The sequence below is a fragment of the Dermacentor variabilis genome, chromosome 1, assembly GCF_050947875.1.
Source record: "Dermacentor variabilis isolate Ectoservices chromosome 1, ASM5094787v1, whole genome shotgun sequence".
Taxonomy (NCBI): Eukaryota; Metazoa; Arthropoda; class Arachnida; order Ixodida; family Ixodidae; genus Dermacentor; species Dermacentor variabilis.
Window position 1 is genome coordinate 150,846,144 of NC_134568.1, and position 18,399 is coordinate 150,864,542.

The 18,399-nt window shown below is 49.2% G+C and overlaps 1 protein-coding gene across 4 annotated transcripts in view; it reads right to left on the bottom strand.

Moving 5' to 3' along the window:
* Positions 1-18,399, bottom strand: part of twin (CCR4-NOT transcription complex subunit 6-like twin) — a 313,182-nt gene that overhangs the window by 191,092 nt on the left and 103,691 nt on the right. For all 4 annotated transcript variants that reach the window (XM_075697646.1, XM_075697642.1, XM_075697635.1 and 1 more), the window contains one exon: positions 8,756-8,809. In XM_075697646.1, coding sequence (XP_075553761.1) covers positions 8,756-8,809 — 54 coding nt within the window. The remainder of the gene's footprint in view (positions 1-8,755; positions 8,810-18,399) is intronic.

Here is an 18,399-nt window from a genome sequence, read left to right on the forward strand (position 1 = left end):
TCACATCCACTGGAGCACCAGATGGTGATGTCATCCGCGTAGATCGTGTGGTTAATGTTGGGGATTTTGTTCAAGGCCCTCGACAGGTTCATCAAGGAGATGTTGAACAGCGTCGGGGAGATCACCGCCCCCTGAGGTGTTCCCTTTGGCCCAAGCTGGATTTCGTGGGTCAAAAACTCGTCAATCTTGAGTCTAGTGGACCTTGAGGAAAGGAAGGATCGCCCGAAATTGTACGCCCGTTTGCCGACGTTACACTCTGTCAGGCTCTTGAGAATAAAGGCGTGGGATATGTTGTCAAAAGCCTTTTCCAGATCCAAGCCGAGAATTGCCTTAGTGTCGGCGGAGTTAGAGTCAATGATCTGGTGCTTGATCAGTCTCATGGCGTCCTGAGTCGAAAGCCCCGACCGAAAGCCAATCATGTTGTGTGTATAGCATTCGTTAGACTCGAGATGGTCAGTGAGGCGGTTAAGCATGGCGTGCTCGGCCATCTTTCCAACACACGACGTCAGGAAGATGGGCCTTAGATTGTCGATGCTTGGCGCCTTACCTGGCTTCGGTGTGAGTACTGTGTAGGCTGCTTTCCAGCTCTTGGGAATGAGGCCGCTGCACCAGATATCATTCATCTTGCGCGTAAGAAACTCGATTGAGGCGTCGTCGAGATGCTTGAGCATTTTGTTGGTGATCCCGTCGGGCCCAGGGGCAGATCTGCCGTTGAGGGATGCGAGAACTCGCTTGACCTCAGTCACGGTGAAATCCTCGTCCATAGATGGTACGTCGCGCCCTTCGTACTCGGGAAACTGGGGGGGCACCGGATCGTCCGTGGCCGCCAGGTACTTGTCTATGAGGTGCTCCGTGACTGCCTCATCTGGAGTCGAGTCGGTCGCCAAATGGACAGCTTTCGCCAAAGCTCTCTTCTGGTTGGACTTGGTGTTGCCATCGTGCAGTAGGTGCTTAAGGAGACCCCAGCTTTTACCGTTCTTGAGCTGGCCCTCCACCGAGTCGCACAGCTCGTCCCATTGCTGCTTGCATAGCACCTTGCAATGAGCCTCTATCATCTTGTTTATATCGGAAATTTTCTTGCGTAGTCTTCTGTTATGGCGCTGAGTCTTCCATCTCGCGAGCAGTGCCTGCTTGGCTTCCAAGAGATGCGCCAGCCTACTGTCCATCCTGTCCACCTCCAGATCGGTTGTCACCTCCTTGGTGGCTCTAGCCGCATCCTTCTTTATCTCGTCGCACCAAGAGTCTAGGTCCATATCATCGTTAAGGACGCGCTCGGAGCGGTTGGCTCGGAACAAGTCCCAGTCAGTGAACCTAAAGGTCCTCGTTTTGTTACGGGCAGTCTTGATCACAGCTTCGATGATGCAATGATCGCTACCAAGGTCCATGGCTGTGTTGGTCCACTTGACGTTTTCCAGGTTCTTGACAAAGGTAAGATCCGGAGTCGTATCTCGGCACACCGAGTTCCCTCTCCTGGTTGGAAAGTCTTTATCGGTTATCAGCGTAAGATCTTCCTCCGTTGCCGCGTCCCATATGTCTCTACCCTTCTTCGTATTGGTACAATAGCCCCACGCCTGATGCTGGGCATTAAAATCCCCCATGACGACTAGAGGCTGACAGCCGGCCAAATGCACGGCCTTAGAATACCACCAGGCCTGGCTCTGTGAACGCTGGGTCTGCAGTAAACATTCAGTATGACGATACTGTTTCTTCTTAAGCGCTGCGTAGGGGGGTCGACAAGGAGTTCGGCCATGACGTACTCGATCCCATTGTCCGCGGGACCAAGGTCTCGCTGAAGGCACGTGAATTTTTTACTGACCAGGATAGCGACCCCCCTTCCTCCTTCAGGGGAAGCCACCGTAAGGAAACCGGGGAGCCTGATAGGTGATGATGTGATCGTTTCTTGCAAGGCGATTACTTGGGGTTTGTCCTTTACGCTTTTTAGGTATTGTCGCAGGGTCGCCCGTTTGCTGGCGAACCCTGCGCAATTCCACTGCCACATTGTTATGACATTAGTTCCGTTATCCATGTTTGGGCTTGGGAATGGATTGCGAAAGTGCCGCATTCATAATGGCACCCTCCGTCGGTGAGGCAATGACGCTGTGCAACTTTGGGACTTGTGCTGTAGATGTGCTTGGCAAAGATCCGTGGCTGGTTCCCTCCAGCCTAAGTATTCTAGCGCTGAGGGCGACCAGGCCCAGCTGAGGGTGCGCGATCATTTCTTGTACGTGAGAGAGACCTGTCTGTATGTTGGAGATGGCGTTCTTGAGGTCAGCCAGGAGTTCTACCATCTCGTCTCCTCTTGAGTCATCCAGGGCACGCCGCTTCACTGCAACCGTCTTGGGAGGGGCCTCCACTGTGTCCATGGCCGAAGAGCGTGCGGCAGGCTGAGAAGCTGGCTGTGTGAGCGCCAATCTTCGTATTTCCGCCATCTCGGCGGCTAGCCGACTGATTTCCTGCTTGAACAGAGCGTTTTCCTTTCTAAGACTATCATTGGCACGCCTAAGATCTTCGAGCTCATTCGTGAGACGCAGGTCGTGCGAGTCTTGAGAGTAGGACGCCTGCGTTTGGTTGCCACAGGCCCTATCGGCCCACGTTAGAGAGGACTTGCCTTTACCGCCGTTGGGGGTCTTCGAACGTGAGCTGTTGGACGAGTCGCTCCCAGTACGGGACTTGGAGCCCAGGCGGACAAAATTAATTTGGAGTTCCCGCTACGGCGTGCCTCATAATCAGATTGTGGTTCCTGCACGTAAAAACTTATAATTTTAAATTATGGCATTAGTGAAGAGTGCCTTGCTCTTTGAACCCAGGTTTCTGATTAACTGTCCTGAAATTTCGTCGGGTCCTGCAGCCGTGTTATTAGGGACATTCTGCTTTTTTGCCCAGTAAACTGATTCCGAGATAACGACGCCTCTAGCGGCATCTTGAAATGCAGTCAATGCCACTTTTCGTCGTTGCTGACGGTACACTATGGTCTTACACAAATTGGTACTAATCATGTTGAAATATGGTGGCAACAACATGATTAAAGCTTTGACATATGGTGCATCATGTATCTGGCTTCGAATCAGAGATAAATATTTTTCGGTTATTTAATTCTGAAAAGGATTAAAGACGATGTCCAAGCGGGTGCGCAAGGTGGGGAAAGCAGTATATGGTTTTATTTAACCCTCTTTGCATGTGGCTGTCATCGCCTACCACCGGGGCGCGAGCGCCCTTTCACCCTACTCTGGGTTTTTTTCCTCGCCGCTGGATAACGCGCACTGCCCTTTCGTGTTTCTTGCAACCGTCGCGTTTGATCTCAGATTGCACACCGAGCGTAACACCTGCAACTTGCTCAGAGGAGACTATGCCAACACACTTAACTATTTCGTTACCACTAGAAATGTGCTCATTTTCGGTGATTTTATGTTTTAACGTTTTATTTCAAGACATAGTAGTTGCAAAGTATGCTGCGATATATGACATTATATCATGACTGGTGTTTGGAATGGATATAAAGCAGTAACAATTGATCAGACTGTTTTTTGAGAATTCTTGTGTGGAACTTCAACAAGCACCTCAAGGAACACAAAGAAAGTGATAATTAGCTATCTTTAATATAAGTACTCCGAGTTAATAAGATCTTAAATATACAAAATATGCGCGTGGGTCCTAGTTCACAACTTTTGTTAAAGACAGATCGCGCGCAAAAAAAAAAAAAAAAGATATTCCGATGGTTTGTTGACGTCGATACCAGCCGTAGTACTATGACGCCCGTGCTACGCGGGAAAGCAGTAGCTTCGCTAATGTGAAAACGGGTAAATTCCTATTGCACAGGGAGCATTTGTTTTTACTTATTGCAGCAGACACCAGTTGCGTTTTTTACTGCATTCTTTAAGCTCGCAAAGCAACGGTTCACAGGTCAGCGAGCATGCAGAAGCTTCCTCATACCTGATTATTGAGTTGGATCAGCTTTTCTGTGCAAGCAAGCTGGTCTAATGCGCATTAAACTAGCGCCAGAGCTCCAATGTGTTGTATTCAGTTCCTGTACAGTGATGTACAGTAATGGGGAGTGTTGCACGATATTTCACAGTAATGATTAAGGGCACTTGCACAGGAAATGTTCATAATGTAACAGATTAGACGGCTCGTCAAGCTTCGGTTTTCAGCAGGCCAACGACGTGACCACCGAATTATCGCAGCAGTATCGCGATAGTTCGCGGCGGAGTAACGCGGTGGAATAAGCAAGAGGTATAACCTAATCTCAGAGGTATGCACGTGAACTGTGATGCTGTAGGACGTGTAGATGAGCGAACATGAGCACATATCTTTGAAACATGTAGTGGCGGCATGCGTCACTAAGGTCGTCATTTTTTACCTTTATCCGACGCAGCGAGCCCAGCCATTAGTGGCAGGTTCGTTGCAAGTAAAGCAGACGACATTCCACTGGCGGGACGCCGATCGTATGTGCCTAGGAATCAGCCTTTCAGCACGGTTTAAAAAACAAACATTAATGCGACAATTTGAGCGCTAAAGCTGAATATTACTGCCCAAGCGCACGACTTGATGTATTTGTTTATGAGCACTGTGTGTTCTATAGATGAGATTGAATGCTTCGGCCGTTTTACATTGTTTGTTTGCTTAACAGACAATACGTTCAGTGGCATGTTAGACGCAATGGTCGCGTACAAACGCAATTTTTGTACACAGTGCAGCCTTCTTTAGCTATACGAGTTCAAACTCTACTTTCTATCACATTGGTTGTTTTTTTACAGCGAAGCTGTTTACGGCTAGGTTCTGGCGGATCTCGTTTCCGTGGACATAAACCAACAATTTTTCATGCGTGGGCCGACCCCGAAGGTAGTGCAATGCAGGGTCGACCGACGGCGGAGGTGAAGCAGACGTTAAGCGCTCCTCATACTTGGGCCGGTCCCGAAGGTAGTGCAATGCCGGGACGAGCCGCGGCGGAGGTGAAGCAGACATTAAGCACTCCTCATACCTGGGCCGATCCCGAAACTGGTGCAATGCCGGGACGACCCGTGGCGGAGGTGAAGCAGGCATTAAGGGGCCTACATTCACAGCTTCGCTGGTCATCCTTCTTCAGAGATAGGAAGGGCACTTAATTTTTCTATTTTCTTTTGTTTATTTTAAACCACGCCAAAAGGCCTGGAATGTGTCATGCTGCAAGCGTTTCTCCTTTCAAGACAGTCGCGTTTCGCATGCCGCGGATGGCACTTGCGCCTCTGGTAGTGGCGCTATACGATAATCGAACTTGTCCGTACTAAGAAACGGAAAATAATTTGCATACTTAGCAATGGCAAATTCGTCTCGGCAGCCGAAACTTCCTGGGCTGAGTGTCCGAAGAGGGCAGATTCCACATCGTTCACCCACTGGCGTCATACATTACTGCGAATTAAGAGCTGGAGACTCGGTTTGATAAGTCCATCTGGTCGTACCTTCCATTACTAGTGTTGTGAATTTAGCACCTTAGTAGGCAGATTTAGCGACTGAATTTGCTCTGCTTCGCAATATTTTTTTTTATTTAGCGCCTGTCTACTATTTTTTGCATCGTGACAGAAATTTGGCGACATTTTAGCGACGTCTAAGTTAAAAAACGTTGCTCCGAAAAATGCTTTTAGAAAGCGCTTTATTATTCAAAAGCCACATAAGGGCGGTCGAAATTGGCTCTACGGCGCGTGGGCTCTGTGACCATGATGAAGCAACGTAGTCTGCACATGTTCTACACTCATGGAGGTCAGAAGCTGCGCTTAATTGCACCAAGGGAAACAGCTTTCACATTGTGTTCACAATATGTTTTTGTTATTATTATTCGTTATAAAAAGCGGTTACAATGGGTCTTACCGTCGCGCGTGCTGCAGGTTCACCAGTACGTTTGATTGGTCGACATTAGAAATCCGTAGCAGTAAATTGCCAAAGCTTAATGAAATACATTTTATGGCGAGATCTAAAAACTCAGTACAGGTGAAAAAGTGAGCACATACAACTGTAGAAAGGCGCACACATCGGAGCGGCTGAGCTCACTGACGCGAATGTGAACTCAGCGCTTTCTCGCGGCTATCGGAGAAGTCAGTATACGCACGGAGTTTTCAGGTGGATCAAAGGGCGGCAAAGTAATATTTGACCTATATAAAGGTCACGCAGTTGTCATTACCGTGTTGACAACATGGCCAAGCTCGTGTCGCATAATGTAGTTTTCACTTCACAAAGCCGAAAACGAGAGAATTTGCAGGCATAACGTGGACCAAACGTGTCTTTGTGCTAGGAGAATAAGGTGGCCCACGTTGTTTTGAACAATGCTCGACTTGCAATTTAAATATAAAGACGGTAAACGCCGGATTTCAACTGCCATTATGCATTGTTTTTATACACTGTAGTAAAGTAAAATTCCTCTACGCCATACTGATAAATTCACTGTTCATTCCGCACCTGCACGGACACTAGACGAACGAGAAACGTTTCAGAAGATGAGTTATCTAATTTTTAGCCTATACTACATTGTTACTTCTCACCCCCCCCACCCGCGACAACACCTAGATAATATAAAATTCACTTGTCAATATTAGCGAAAATTTTAGCGACTTCATTCATTCAAGTAACTTTACTGAATGTTCTGCGGTTTCGTGGGGTGGGCCTGGACCTCGCCTAGGTTTCAGCCAAGAGTTGTTGGCCCTTGGCGGCTTCTTCGGCTCGCTGGACGGCCCAGAGTTGGTGCTGCAGGTCCAAGGTGAGCAACGCAGATTGCCAGCGCGCGCGGAGGCTGTCGCTGTTTGAGGCTGAATCACCGTTATTATGTATTACACCCGTACATTGCCGTAGGATATGCTCCAGGGTGTCTCTACAGTCGCAATGTCTGCACTTGTCACTCGTGTATAAATCTGGGTGTGTTAGGTGCACGATAGTTGGACTCGGATAGGACCTGGTTTGTAACTGCCGCCATTCGACAGACTGGTTATTGCTTAATTTTGGGTGCGGCGGCGGGAATGTGCGCCTCTGCAATCTATGGTGTTGTGTAATTTCTTGAAATTTGGTCATTCCATCTTCCCACTCCCACTCGTCGGTAGTCGGTGGGGCGGGAATAACCGAGGCTCGGTCCGTAAGCTCTCGAGCCAGGCGGTGCGCCGCCTCATTGCTACCGTCTGGTAGTGTGTGAGCGGGTGTCCAGATGAGATGGACTTTTTTGTCGTGGTTATTAGCTAATTTTAGGAGTCGTAGTGCCTCCGGGGAGATTCGACCATTGGCGAAGTTTCGTATTGCCGTCTGGAAATAACTCATGATCATGCCATGCCCGCTTGTGTTTGTGCTATGGCAAGCGCGATAGCTATTTCCTTTGCGGTTTCTACGTGTGGCGTGTTGACTGCATGCGCTCGTCGTGCATTTTCCCTCGCAATTTATCACCACTGCTACGTAGGCGCGCTTATCTAGCTGCGCCTACAAATGTGGTGTCCTTGCTGTTACCGAATTTCTTCTGTATATCGCGTGCTCTGCTTTCCCGCCTACCCTGATGGTAGGTGGGATGCATATTCTTGGGTATTGTAAGGACGGTTATCATGTCTCTGATGTGTCTGGGTATATCTACTATTACACCATGTTGAGTATGATACCTTATACCTAGGCGATCCAATATTAGCCTACCTGTTTTAGTTTTGGACGGGCGTTCGTATTGTGCTATGCGATGTACCTCGACTAGCCCATCCAGTGTATTGTGTAGACCTAGTTTCAGTAGTCTATTGTTGATGCTGATGATGAAGAGTCCGATTGCTCGCTTGTAGATTTTCCTGATTACGTAGTCTAATTTGTATTTTTCTGGCGAGTATCACCGTAGGTACGATATCATGTATACGATTCTGCTTATTACGAACGCTTGGACTAGTCTAAGCAGATTGCTTTCTTTCATTCCTTGAAAGCAAAGCATTAAGAAAATTTTGCGATGTCATTGTCTCGGTTTAGCGACACGCCTAAAAAAGTTGGCAACACTGTCAATTACGCCGTCTTCATTTAGCCGTCGTCGTCGTCACGCTAGCAAGCCACTTCCTCTTCCTCAGCATCACACTCATCCCATAAGGAGGAAAAATACCCCTCACCACGGTCACTGGTGATCGACCTCACGGGCCTGCGTCGACGTGCGGTTGGAAGCAGGATAATTTGTATACGGGGTTAAGTACGCTGTGCATACTCCTGCAGCGGACGAATACGACATTGTGCGCATCACAAATAAAGTTCTTGAGAAGATGATGGCGTCCGCTGTGAGCTTCTGTCACAGTGAACGAGTTCAGAGCCCGATGAATCGCTGAAGACTGCTGATTTTTTTACACCAACGTAAACCACAAAGTAATTGCGAGTAATTTTCTCCAAATATTTCGTAGAAATAAGTCGCTTCACATTTTATGTTAGGCTACGCTGCTGCGTAATCAATTCAATACCAGACGACTGGTAGCAGTCTAACGTCTGACTACTGGCTGAGCGTGACATTTCGAAAGCAGCGCTTTCCGCAAGACTGGTGACTGTCAGCACAACGCCCCCGCCCCATCAATGGGCCCTGAACACGATCACGGTCCGTTCCCTTAGCTCCACACTCTATCATGCGGCTCACCTTTGCATCACTCGTCTGCTCACTAGGCAGCAAAGTGGCCTGCATCGCTGCTGTCTTCTCGAGGCTATCTTGGTTGATGTCTATGCGTATTGGAACCGGATTTCGCACGGCTATTTTGCGCTGAACACAGCAAAATAGTCGTCTATGCCGACAAGTGGAACTCACCCATCACGATGTATTCAGTACTGTCTGGGTAGATGACGTCCTCAGATAGTGCACCTGCAAACGATCCCGCAGGGAACAAGAGTTGCGTGTGGTTTCCATCGCTTCACGATTCGCCGAGCGCCATCACGTAGTCTTCGCAAGTGTTCAGCAGAGAAGCCGGCTTTAGAGCCGCAACAGCTACGCTCTCCTGGCTTCAGCGCTACTCTCAGCACCACTAGGTCCGCGGCTGCTGGGACGGCTTTGATCATTTCGAGTCGCAGAATCGTCGCCGGTGCTCCTTGTCTATGCAACCGAACGCGAGAATGTAATTTTTTATCGCACAATTTATGTTCCAGACATTGGTTTTCCAAAAATGAAACAGCGGGGCGCAGTGTCGGCATATCCGTCCTTACGTACAAGGCGAATTATGCCGAAGATAAAATACTATGCGGATCCTACGCACCGTGGGAATCGATGTAAGCGAAGATTTGTAGGCTGTTTATGTTGATTGACGATAATTTGCGGTGATGTTGGCGGCGATTGTGTAATTTCTTCAGTTTTCAGTCCAATACGAGTCGCGAGTTGATGTTAAACGTTACCTTGCGTGCACCACTGCTGTTTGTCTGCGTAGTCCACAGAACACACAGGGAGACATGTTCGCTTCAGGCGTTGTGCGTCACGGTTAATAATATCACTGCCTCACATGGCACATCGCATCGTGGCAGATGTGTACAGAAGAAAATTTCCTCAACAACGGCTAGTCAGCAAGGGGACTGGCACGGGGTTAGCAAGGGGACAGCAAGGGGTCAGGTCTGGCACGTTCGGCTGCTAGAAAGGAGCGTTCGGACGTTTTACATACGGACTCGGCAGTGCAGCATGCTTCACCACCATGGCTACCGGCAGAGACGCCAGCTCCAAGCGCTCTGTTCAGCCTATGGACGATTGTAATGTTTACACTATCACAGCCCAACACGCGACCTCCACAGCCCAGCACCTGAATTTTTGTCGCATAGGAAAGCAAGCACAGCACACGCCGGCCGGGACGCGCAGAGGCAAGCGCCATCTGGGAGTGTTCCAAGAAACCCAGCGACGCGCGCCAGCAAGACCACAGCAGCGACGGAAAGTCGGGACAACAGGCAAAGAAAGCTTCGCTTTAAACGTGCAACTGCGTTTATGAATATTTGGCAGCAAAGCGCTGTTGTTGCATCAAGCGCCGCGAGTTTCATTGTAGCTTTTGTCATATGCACATTGAAGCGGCCTTCCTTCTCTTCTTCAAAAACAGGCATGCGCTATATGTTTCTCGCAGAGCTGACTACGCACACCAGAAGTAACAATACACGGCCCTGAATACTCCCGCGCGTGAAATCTGCTCGTGCGCAGCCGTGGAAAAGATCTGATTGAGCCCAAACGTTCTTTTTTTCTTTTTGACAGGACAAGGAGTCAATGGTACTTTGACCTAAAATCCGCGCTCTACTTTGGCAGTGCGTAGTAAATTTTAGAGCGCTTTCGTGTTTGCTTGTGGCTCTGACAAGTGCGATAACCGAGATACACAGCGCAATTACAGACCTGTCTTTACGTGCATGGTCACTGCCCAATGAAATTCGCTCCAAAATTTTCAAAGTCTGCAAATTGGCAGCGCTGCAAAGATTTGAAGCAGCGCCCCTCTTGCCTACCAGAGTTGACGCTGCTAACTTTCACAGCGTAATGAAGTCTAGCCAATTTTATGCACAAGAGCGAAACTGAACAGCGCGACCGTAACGCCCATGAGAGACGTGACTGCTTGCATCTCACAGTCGAGCGACCACGAAGAGACAGAGATCGCGGCTTGATAACGACGCTCGCTTGATGCTCGCCCACCTGCAGGGCACAAGCAATTACGTCACTCATGGGCACCTACAGGGTGTCTACCAAATTGACATTTTCAAATTCCCCGAGTTTTCGAGATTTTCCCTAAGTGCCTTTGCAAGATTCCCTGAGTGATACAGAACTTTGTTTTATGTCAAAACGGGCTGGACACCATGTCCCCCCCCCCCCCCACTCGACGCTGTTACTCTCTACTAAGCATGTTAACAAATAAAAAAGACGACTTAATCCAGTTTGAATAGTGAGTAGTGTTTATTTTACTCAAAATAGAAAACTGAAGGGAGGGGTTAGTAAAATGCACAGCGAATATAATATCTTTAAAAAATGGTAAAGACCATTGCAAATCGAGTCGAACATCTTTAAATACGAATACGAATAAAATACGAATATTTTCGAAAATGAGCTATTTCTACCAACTAATAGCGAGCTTATTGGTATTAGGCCCGAACGCTGTCCCAAGTGAGATTCTCTCTAAACAGCTGGTACGTCAACCTCAACCGCCCTGACATACTCTCAGCCCGTGCACAACGCCTTAAGCCGAGACCACACGTACGCTTGCGGACGCGCGCTAGCTCGCGTCCGCGCGCCTAGCGCCTGCCGCGCCTCGCGAGGAATGGTGGTTTGCATCCACAAAGACGCGCGACAGCGCGCGCTCACTGGGCTCACTCACAGACGCCTAGGCAGGCGCCGCTTCGTACTTTGTTACTGACAGCGTTTCAAGATGCTTCGATATTTATAAACGTAATTGTTATATTTTTATATCTGTTAGATCAGTGCAAAAAGGAAGGAAGAACCACATTCTTGCACGATATAAATCTGCTTCATCGAGAGTAGAACGCTCCGCGCCGTAGCTGCGTAGCCAGGCGCGCCGACGCGAGGCAACCCAAGCGCGCGATAACAGAGAGGAGCTGTTCCCCGAGATCACGCCGCGTTTCGACGCGTATGAGCCATGCCGCACCGTGTGCGCATGCGTGGGCGCGTGAACGCGAGCTTGCGCGCGTCCGCAAGCGTACGTGTGGTCTGGGCTTTAGTGTTACGTCTCACTCCTTTAAAGAGTTTATTTTGGTTTGGATGAGGGTCACCTGCATCTCGGCGTCAGCCAACACTTTGCTTTTTGAGCTCAAGCTCTTTCAGTGAAGAGGCGGCACAGTTCCTTTCCCGATCATTCCTCAATGCGACGGTCCCTTCTGTTCTCGTCCTCGTTCCGCTGCGCGTTTGCCTCACGGACCATTTGAAGCATCTTCTTGGTCAGTTGTACATCAACATCCGATTTTTCGGACTCCCTAGGGCCGAAAAAGGGGCCGGTGGGTGGGACGATGTACGCCCCACCCACCGGGGTTGCTCAGTGGCTATGGTGTTGGGCTGCTTAGCACGAGATCGCGGGATCGAATCCCGGCCACGGCGGCCGCATTTCGATGGGGGCAACATGCGAAAACACCCGTGTGATTAGATTTAGGTGCACGTTAAAGAACCGCGGGTGGTCGAAATTTCCGGAGTCCTCCACTACGGCGTGCCTCATAATCAGAAAGTGGTTTTGGCACGTAGAACCCCTTAACTTTTTTTTTAATGTACGCCCCGACGGTCCTGCCCTACTCCTCGTCATTCCTAAGCACCTCCGGTCAGCTGTTCTCCAAGAACTTCACGATTTACCAACAGCAGGTCACCTTGGTATCTCCCGCACCTACGACCGGATTCGCCGACGCTTCTTTTGGCCAGGCCTTGCCCGCTCCGTCCGGAAATACATTGCGGCGTGTGAAAAATACCAGCGCCGAAAAACACAATCGACGCTCACTGACGGGTGCCTTCAAACACTCAACATTCCTTTGGAGCCATTCTTTCGCGTTGGCTTGGACTTACTTGACCCTTTCCCTCTATCCACGTCTTACCATCCACAGACTAATGGTCTCACGGAGCGTCTGAATCGCACCTCAACAGACATGCTTGCAAAGTACGTCTCGTCCGACCATACCTGATTGGGACCTTGCCCTACGCTATGTCACTTTTGCATATAATTCTTCGCGTCACGACACTGCCGGTTATTCCCCGTTCTTTCTGTTGTTCCGCCGAGAACTCACATTGCCACTGGACGCATCCCTTCCATCCGCCGCAGCTGAGACCAGCGAGTGTGCCCTTGACGCCATCACGAAGGCATCCCAAGCACGCGAAATTGCCCGCGCTCGCCTCCTGACCTCCCAAGAGAAGCAACGGCGTTTGTACGATCGCCAACACAGAGACGTCCACTTTTCGCCTGGATCTCTGGCACTCCTGTGGTCCCAGACTCGTCACGTTGGCCTGTCAGAAAAACTCCTGTCTCGGTACACAGGCCCATATTGAGTGCTGCCATGCCGTGACTCTAGTTACGTACGAAATCGCCCCAGTCAGTACCAGTGCCTCATCTGCCCCTAATTCCATTGACTGTGTGCACGTCGCACGCCTCAAACCATATTACTCTCCTGTTATCATCGACATTTAGACACCCCAGGACGGTGCTTCTGCCGCCGGGGATAATGATACATGCATATTGCGTGTTTCTTGTGGACGATGCACGCGGGCGCCCCGACGAAGACGGCGAACGCTCTCTGGCTCTCGAGCTGTCGGCTGAACTCGCCAGCGCTGCAGTTATCCTTAGTAAATATACTTTGTAAATAATCTCCCGTTCTTAATCCTTCGTTCGCGTAACAATATGGACACTCCAGGCCCATTTCTCCCATCGCCATGACGTTCCGTATAAAGTCGAAGGGCGATAACATCGTCGCCGCGCGCCGTATGCTGTATGTGCGAGTGCAAGCGTGCGAGGGTGAGCCGAAGATGGTTCAATCTCGCGCTCGCAAGAGAGGAAAGCGAGGAGGAAGCGCGCCGTCTGCCGTCACGCGAAAGGCACCGGGGGAGGGGAAGGAGGGGGGTTACTTTGGCCGCTGGCGGCGGCCGCGTATGGTGCGGCCACGCGGGCTCTATATTGAAGGCCATCTGCAATGGGGACAGAGTGCGCCAAGTACTGATAGCTTCGTGTGCGCTGTGTTCTCGCCGCTTAGTTCGCTTTTAAGCAAGAGGCGGCACGAATGCTGCTGCCGCGCCTTCTCAAAACAGCATTTTGACAGCGGGTGTGCGCGGTCATCGAGTGGGATGCGTTCATGTTTGCTTGTGCGCGCGTGATACACCATGCTAGTTAACTTAGCAAGCGAACGTTTGCAAGTTTATACGGCCGATAAAACTACCATCCTTACTTAGTATAGCTGTCTACTAATTTGCTATCGCAATCGATGCTTCACCTATCGAGCGAAACTGCGACTTTCTTCCACATGGCCACCGCCGCCGCGGATGGATGCTATGAGCGTGCCCTTTGAAACGGGGCAGTTGGTTGCGCTACCAAGCTCGTTTTTCGTTTGCCTGTTTTACCTATCTCTAGAAAAAAAAAAAAGAATTCCCAGCATCAAGCTTTCTGAACCCCTATTGTGAACTTTGTTTTTGTACGCCTCCGTTGTTTCTGGTTTCCCTACCTTTCTGCCACCATACTTCCTATCTCCTCTAACTAATCTCTATTGCGGACATGTTTACTTCCCCCCTGCTGTCCCTGAACCCAAGGGCTTCAAGGAGGTCAGAGGTGCCTAAACCGACAGCTGGAAAGTTATCCTCACGTTCTGATAAAACATATTCCATCATTTCCCTAGCTTTACCGCAGCAAGTACATACATCTTCCTCCGTGTATCGCGCTTTATAACTACACGTTCTATGTTCTAGCGTTCTATGACATCCTGATCTCGCGAAGACGAGCGCTATCTGGTGGTGGTGCAAGGAACCCAGCGGCGATGTCGCGGGCGTCCTCCGCTGTGATTGGTTGCCTTTTCGGCTAGAGAATAGCCACGCAGCGCCCACGGCCACGAAAACCCGGCGAGGTTCGCAAACAAAAGCTTCGCTTTTAATAGCTGGCACGCATTACCCATGGTGTAGTAAAGCGTGTTTGTATACGCTTCTTACACAACTTATACAGGGACACTAGCAGCCTGCAGGCATTCCGGCTTGCAGATAAGAGGCAAGTGGCTGCAAATGCATCACGAACCAGGATGCCCTACAAGAAGTTTGTCACATGACGGAGGTTCAAGCGGCTGCAGCATCAGCGAGAAAAAAGCGTCGCCAGCTGCTGAATTGTAACGGAGGCATCGGGCAGCTTAAACCCTCGCTCAACGCGTGCTCACTCGCAACAGCCTGGCTCGCGTTGCAAGTATTGCACGCTGTGAGCGACAGTGAAAAGTAAATAAGGATTACATTCCCGCGTTGCAAGATTTGGAATGCTACGCGCTGTACAGTGAAAAAGCAACGTCATGTGATGAAAAAACAGATGCTGCAAGCACAGAAACGCTATTCACGAGAGTGAAAAAACAGATTTCTTTGTGCGTGCAACATGATTGTTTGCGTGATCAAAAATAATAAACGTTTAACAGTTGTCACAAGGAATGACAAGCGGCACAGCGCGTGGCGAAGTGCTCGCGCAAATGCATTTATTGGAGGAAACTTGCATTTACCTCAGATTTCACCATCTCGTCCGCTCACAAAAACGAAGGGTATCGTGTGTGTGTGTATATATATATTTAGAAATTTTGACTACATAAGCTATTCCATGACTTTGAAATTGTTCAAATCTCTTTAGTTCTTCGACTCTCCCCATGCCAAATACTGATCTCCATATTCATTTTGTTTGCTCATCAGACCGACCTACCGCGTGCACATTGAGCGTGCATCGTGACGTTACAAACACCCGTTTCTAGCAATTATGGCCAAGCTAATCTAATTTCGCGAATCTTTTAACTATCGCTATGCCAAATTTTATCTCCGTATCTCTCAGTTTGCCCATGAGATCGATTTGAACCCCACTTTTTCGACGTTAAACCACAGGGTTACACACAGTTCCCTATTAAATTCCTGCTCTGCGCAACGCATGCACTTGGAAAATTTAATGTACATGGGCCGGCTGGCAGATGTTTTCCAGAAGAAGAAACGTGGAAGCACTTGGCGATGGGAAGACCATGAAAGTGCCTGTACTCCAACACATTAACTTGTGAAGTATAATTTAAAAGGTGTTACTTGCAGGACCAGCTGCTTTCGGCAAGAATACAACCAGGTTAAGGCAACACCTGTGGGTTGCCGCTAGACCTCTGCCTGACTACGAGGAAGCTCGTGGCGCGGATACAATACCAGACTTCACGTAGCGGCGAGGTAAATCCAGCCGGAAGGAGAAAGCCGTGTCATCACTGGAAATGGTCGATGGTCAACGGCATCATCTTTGCGAAGGAACGGGTAATGTGGGACAGCGGCACCACTGCCGCCACGAAAGAACGCCCACTGTTTCTCCATCGAGCGGCCATGGCAGGAACATCGCGGCGAGGGAAGAGGCGGAGGTGCGGTATAGCAGCCATGTCTGCAATGCTCGGGCCGGTATACTTAGCAGCCAAGTGGCCGCTACGCAAATAGCGCGCTTACCAAAATGTGTAAATCAACGCGCTATGTCGTGGATGCTTACATCTTTGGCACTGACGTAATGTGAAGTACGTTCGATATCCGCGTGAGTGGACTTTTTTTGTAGTCTAACGTGTAAAAGAAAACAAACACACAAACAATGGGACCTTTCGCTTTTGAAAGTGAACGAGCAGCAACGTCAATAGCCCGGGAGAATTCCCGCCTGTTCTGATTTATGCGTTTACATAAGCGCTGCACATCACGTTTACGTGACTTCGAATATAAGCCAACGTCATATTACTATGTGCATAATAGACTGCTCTTGACTGACATTCCTTCTGACGAATGTTTCAGCTTTGTTATTCACTACACGAGAAATATGGCTGCACACGGAAATAAGCGTGCCTCTTCACTGTCGCGCACAGCGTTCCGGTGCTTGCAAAGCCACGCTTATCCGGGGCGAGCGCATCCGCAAAGTGGCGAGTCGACGTTTGCCTCGCCGCGCGTGCTTCGAGATGCCGTAACATGCCTTTATCATTCCGTCATTTCAGTGGTGCTTAGAATACCTGCAGCTATGGATGACTGAAAAGTCTTACGTTTGAAACCCGCCGGGGACAGGTATCCTTTGTCTTTTTTTTTTCCTGCTCAGTGGCACTTTCTGATGGCTACCGAAAGAAAACGACACCTTGATATCGGCGAGCTGGTTCGTACTCCGTGAGAAAAGTGGCAGTGAAAATAATTATGCGGATTCCACGCACTGTTGGAATCGATGTAAGCGAAGCTTTCCGAGCTGTTTGCGTTGATTTACAGTAACTAGCGGTGATTTTGGCGAATGTTAAATTTCTTCTATGTTTAGTCCAATACGAGCGTGGTGAGTTGATGTTAAACGTTCCCTTGCGTACACCACTGCTGTTTTTCTGCGTAGTATACAGAACACACAGGGAAAGGTGTTTGCTTGAGGCGGCGTTGTGCGCCATATTTCATAACCTGTGAGAGGGTTGAGCATTGTCATTGCCTCACATGGCACATCGCATCGTGGCAGAAGTATTAAACTTGAATTGGATTATGGGACTGTACGTGTGCCAAAACCACAATAGGATTATGAGGCGCGCCGTAGTGGCGGACTCCGGATTAAAATTTGACATCGTAATGTTCTTTAACGTGTCCCAAAATCTAAGTGCACGTGTGTTTTCTATTTCGACCCCGTCGAAATGCGGCTGCTGCGGTCGGGATCAAATCCGCGACCTCTAGCAATGCCATCACCGCAAAGCTACCGCGGCGGGCACAGAAGTGTTGATTTGACGGTCGACCGCTTCCGTAAGGTCGCCTAGACCCTACGGTGATCTAATGCGACTTTGCGTCTGCACGGCCTGCGACAGTTGTCGGCCTGACAAATTTGCATGATGTTTATTTTTCAGAAATAGCAGAAACGTGACACAGGCTGTGTCTCCATACTGCCTTGTATTTTTCCGTCCTGTGTTGAGTCTTCATGTGCCTTGCCCTAGTTTCTTTGTGCTGCGTTTTTTTTTGGTGTGTGTGTGTGTGTGTGTGTGTGTGTGTGTGTGTGTGTGTGTGTGTGTGTGTGTGTGTGTGATAGATAGATAGATAGATAGATAGATAGATAGATAGATAGATAGATAGATAGATAGATAGATAGATAGATAGATAGATAGATAGATAGATAGATAGATAGATAGACAGACAGACAGACAGACAGACAGACAGACAGACAGACAGACAGACAGACAGACAGACAGACAGACAGACAGACAGACAGACAGACAGACAGACAGACAGACAGACAGACAGACAGACAGACAGACAGACAGACAGACAGACAGACAGACAGACAGACAGACAGACAGACAGACAGACAGACAGACAGACAGACAGACAGACAGACAGACAGACAGACAGACAGACAGACAGACAGACAGACAGACAGACAGACAGACAGACAGACAGACAGACAGACAGGCAGACAGACAGACAGACAGACAGACAGACAGACAGACAGACAGACAGACAGACAGATAGACAGATAGATAGATAGATAGATAGATAGATAGATAGATAGATAGATAGATAGATAGATAGATAGATAGATAGATAGCGAGAGACAGAGAGAGACTGTAGGCACTACGCGAACACTCGTTTGCGATCCGTGGTGTCTTTTGAGCATCACGAATTTGTTTTGTGAGTTCGCTTGCTGCGCCGCAAAGCAGCAGGCGCAGGAGAGAGCTAGACTTCGGCGTAGCCTCAGCTGCTCGCCGACAACGTTCAACTCTTGCTGCCTAGCTGTTGTCGGGTCGGGCAACCCGGCGTTCGTCGACTCGCCGAGCTCGTGTCCT